The sequence below is a fragment of the Ranitomeya variabilis genome, chromosome 6, assembly GCF_051348905.1.
Source record: "Ranitomeya variabilis isolate aRanVar5 chromosome 6, aRanVar5.hap1, whole genome shotgun sequence".
NCBI lineage: Eukaryota > Metazoa > Chordata > Amphibia > Anura > Dendrobatidae > Ranitomeya > Ranitomeya variabilis.
In genome coordinates, this window is record NC_135237.1 from 302,065,390 (window position 1) to 302,069,228 (window position 3,839).

The following is a 3,839-nucleotide window of genomic DNA, read 5'->3' on the forward strand; positions in this document are numbered from 1 at the left end:
GGCAATCAGGCGGGTCAAGAAATTGGTAAGGGGCACCCTAATGGCCAAAACAGACATTGAGGGGACGTTCCGGTTACTACCTGTGCCTCTGAATAGTGTCCTCCCATTGGGCTGCTTCTGTGAAGGAGCATACTACATAGATCGCTGTTTGCCAATGGGGTGCTCCATATCCTGCTCACTATTTGAGGCTACATACAAATATCCTCATAATGTTAATGCGACCCCTCCATTAGAATATAATGGGCATAAATAAAAAAAAAAGGCACTATAATCTGTCGGCAGCACAAAATCAGGCTATAAAAGAACTGAAGAATATGCGAGATGTGGTAATAAAGCCTGCCGACAAGGGGGGTAATGTTGTGGTTTGGCCAATAGAGATGTATGAACGTGAGGCTTTCAGACAGCTCAATGTTCTGCAATGCTATAGACGTTTAGAAAGCAATCCACTTGAACGCTATAAAAAAGAGTTAGATGGCCTGTTGGTAGCGGCAAGAGATAGAGGTGTCATTTCAACAAAAATGCTGGATGGTCTTACAGTGGAGTTCCCAGTGATCCCTACATTCTATTTGACACCCAAGATACATAAGAATGCCAATAATCCATCAGGTCGACCTATCGTATCGGGGATAGGTAGTTTGACTGAAGGTATTTGTAGATTTATCGACTTTTATCTTCAACAATGTGTCGAGACATTACCTTCTTTTATCCGCGATACGACTGACATTCTGAATCGTCTAAATGGCATTCAACTAGAAGATAATATGTATCTTGTAACATGTGACGTTGAGTCTCTATACACATCTATAGGGCATGACCATGGGATCACGGCGTGTCATTTCTTTTTGAATATGGCTAATTTGGATACAGATTTGGGCTCATTCATTTTGGAGTTGCTACAATTTTCTTTAACGCATAATTTTTTTGTTTTTAAGGACCACTACTTCCTACAGCTCCAGGGAACAGCGATGGGGGCGACTTGTGCGCCCTCATACGCTAACCTTTTCCTGGGGCTGTGGGAAAGGGAAGTTGTCAATAACACTGAGGGCATCGACGCCGTGATCTCATGGTCCCGCTATATAGATGATGTACTGTTTATTTGGCAGGGGTCTGAGTCCTCTCTTGTTTTGTTCCTTAACAGGCTCAATGACAACCAACTGAATATTAACTTGACATGGAAATTTAGCAAACATTCAGTTGAATTCTTGGATGTTGCTCTCAAGAAAGATAGCAGAGGATTTATTACCACCAACGTCTTCCGTAAGTCTACTGCCACCAACGCATTATTACATGCCAAGTCATCCCATCATCCCCAAACTTTCCGTTCTGTGCCCATCAGTCAATTTCTTCGTATTAGACGAATCTGCTCGGATGACGAAACTTTTGAACAGCAAGCAAAAATATTGAAAAGTAACCTGCAGCAGAGGGGTTATAATCATAGAACCATACGAGCTGGCTACAGGAGGGCTAAATTTACAGCTAGGGACACACTTCTGGTTCAATCCAGACATGTAGTGCCCAAGACAAATCCTGCTGAGCAGCCCGTGCGGTTCATAACTTCGTTTAATTCAGAATGGAAAGAAATAGCAGGCATCCTAAAAAAGTATTGGCCTGTATTGTTAGCAGACGAGGATGTTGAACCACATATTTTGCAACATCCGTCAATTACTTGGCGTAGATCTAAAAATCTCAAAGATCTGTTAACTAGAAGCCACTATGTGGCTCCTCACAGGCCATTATTTTCAACATCGGTGGATCCTAGATGGGGGTCATTCCAGTGTGGAGGATGTTCCGCATGTAAATTTATGGAAAGAACCTTTTCATTTGATAGTAGCGATTCCACCAAAACCTTTCCTATTAAGCATTATATCAACTGCAAAACAGAGAATGTAGTATATTACGCGAAATGTATATGCGGCCTAATCTACATTGGAATGACGACACGGGAACTGCGGGTGCGCATTCTCGAACATGTACGAGATATAAAAAATGGAGCCCAAGTGGTGGATATAAATATGTTAAAAACAATACCGAAACATTTTCGTATACACCACAATAGCAATCCCAAATGGCTCAAGTTTAGAGGCATAGATCGTGTTCAGTTGGGGATCAGAGGTGGCAACTACAAAAAAGAGCTACTAAGGAGAGAAACCAGATGGATGGTAGATCTGGATACGGTTGCCCCCAAGGGTCTCAATGAGTATGTTAGCTTTAAATCCTTTCTAGGGTAGCGCGAATTTTAGGCTGTCTTTTGTCTTTGTATATTTATTGTTTATGCCATACTCTTTTTGGTATTTTTATTGTGTCTATGTGGGATGTATAATGATTACTAATTATTACTGTTTTCCATCATAGTACTGTAATGGTGACTATTGACCATGGGCATATCTGGCGGATGATGATGACTTTATCAGCTACATTGCTATTTTGAAGATGAATATTCCGTCTTACTGTGCAACAATGAAGATGACATATCTATAACTATTGGATATAATAGTATTGGACAGAATTTTAATATGTCTGTTTTCGTTGCTGCTATTCGTAGTATATCTATTTATATTTATGCCTATGAGAGGTTACCGTTGCCTAGCTATCCCACAGTGTTTATGTCTGTTAATGTATTATGGTTTTTCTGGTGGGCTGAGTTATGTAGAGTAGTATATGTTAAATGCAGCTATACACCATAACGACTGGGGCGTTTTTAAATTGGCCCATGATATGTGTCACGTAGATATGCCGCTGGTATGGCGATATAGCTGTTAGTATTCTAATACTTACACTCTGCCGTCCTGTGTGTGGCCGCACGACGCGCATGCGCTGTGTTGCCGCTGTGTGGGAGCGCTCTCACAGTGCTTCGCGTCGTCCTGGTTACATGCCGGTCATGTGACCAGAGCATGTGACCGGATGACGTGCGCATTGAGCGCCATCTCTCTCAGCGGCGAGACATCATGACGTCGTTGCGACGTTGACCACACATGCCGGTGATTTATGAAAATAGGCCCACTATAAGAATAAGGAGACAGCACCTCGATTTCACTTCCTGACGAAGCCGGGTGACCGGCGAAACGCGCGTCGAAGTGTGCTCCGGGCTGTGCGACCCCCCTCCTCCTCAGGCTATACAACATGACTGCAGGTATTATATTTATGGTTGGTCTCTTACTGTTTGTATAGCCCTCGGTCAGCTAACCAGTACTTTGATTAATGTAGGATGAATAGCCACTCCGCAGGAAGGTCTGGATTACCCTTATATCTGATAATTCTGTTCATTTAATCAGACCTATGGTGTTTCCCTATTACATGCCAGGCATTTAGATTCTGACCAGGAGTGCCATGATTGGTAGATACTTAGATTAGAGGGTGGTCATCTCAGTCCCCGGCTCTGTAGTGACTCCGCTTATGTGATTGTTTCTCACCTTGTTATTTATATTATGTCTAGCTGATTTTATCTTGTTATATATCAATAAACATATTGTTTTTATGGTTATAATTACTTTTGACCCAGTCTCTTCATTTGTTCTTTTTATTTATGCTCACTATTTGAGGCGTTTGGTTGCTTTCTCGAATGTGTCATCACGGACGTTTGTAAGGCGGCACATATTATCCATTACCTCGACGACTTCTTATGCCTGGGCCCAAAAGATTCACCACGGTGTGAAAACACGTGGTAGTCCACCTGTGAGAAGGAGAGAGCTGGAAGTAGAGTGGACACCCCAGAGCCGAGGGGTTAGATTGAGAAAGAAATAAGGTGGTGTAGCTTGCTTCATGCATGGGGTACGATGCTGAGTAGCAGAAATTGCTACTAGGCCCAAAATGATTTCCTGGGCTAGATGCCGTTAAAAAAT

At 42.5% G+C, this 3,839-nt stretch overlaps 1 protein-coding gene across 1 annotated transcript; it reads left to right on the forward strand.

Moving 5' to 3' along the window:
- The first annotated feature begins 295 nt into the window (after positions 1–295).
- On the forward strand, positions 296–3,489 carry LOC143781120 (uncharacterized). The gene is made up of 2 exons (XM_077267634.1): positions 296–1,257; positions 2,353–3,489. Exons 1-2 carry the CDS (start codon positions 315–317, stop codon positions 2,358–2,360), a joined length of 951 nt encoding a protein of 316 aa, XP_077123749.1. The 5' UTR covers positions 296–314; the 3' UTR covers positions 2,361–3,489.
- The last annotated feature ends 350 nt before the right edge of the window (positions 3,490–3,839 follow it).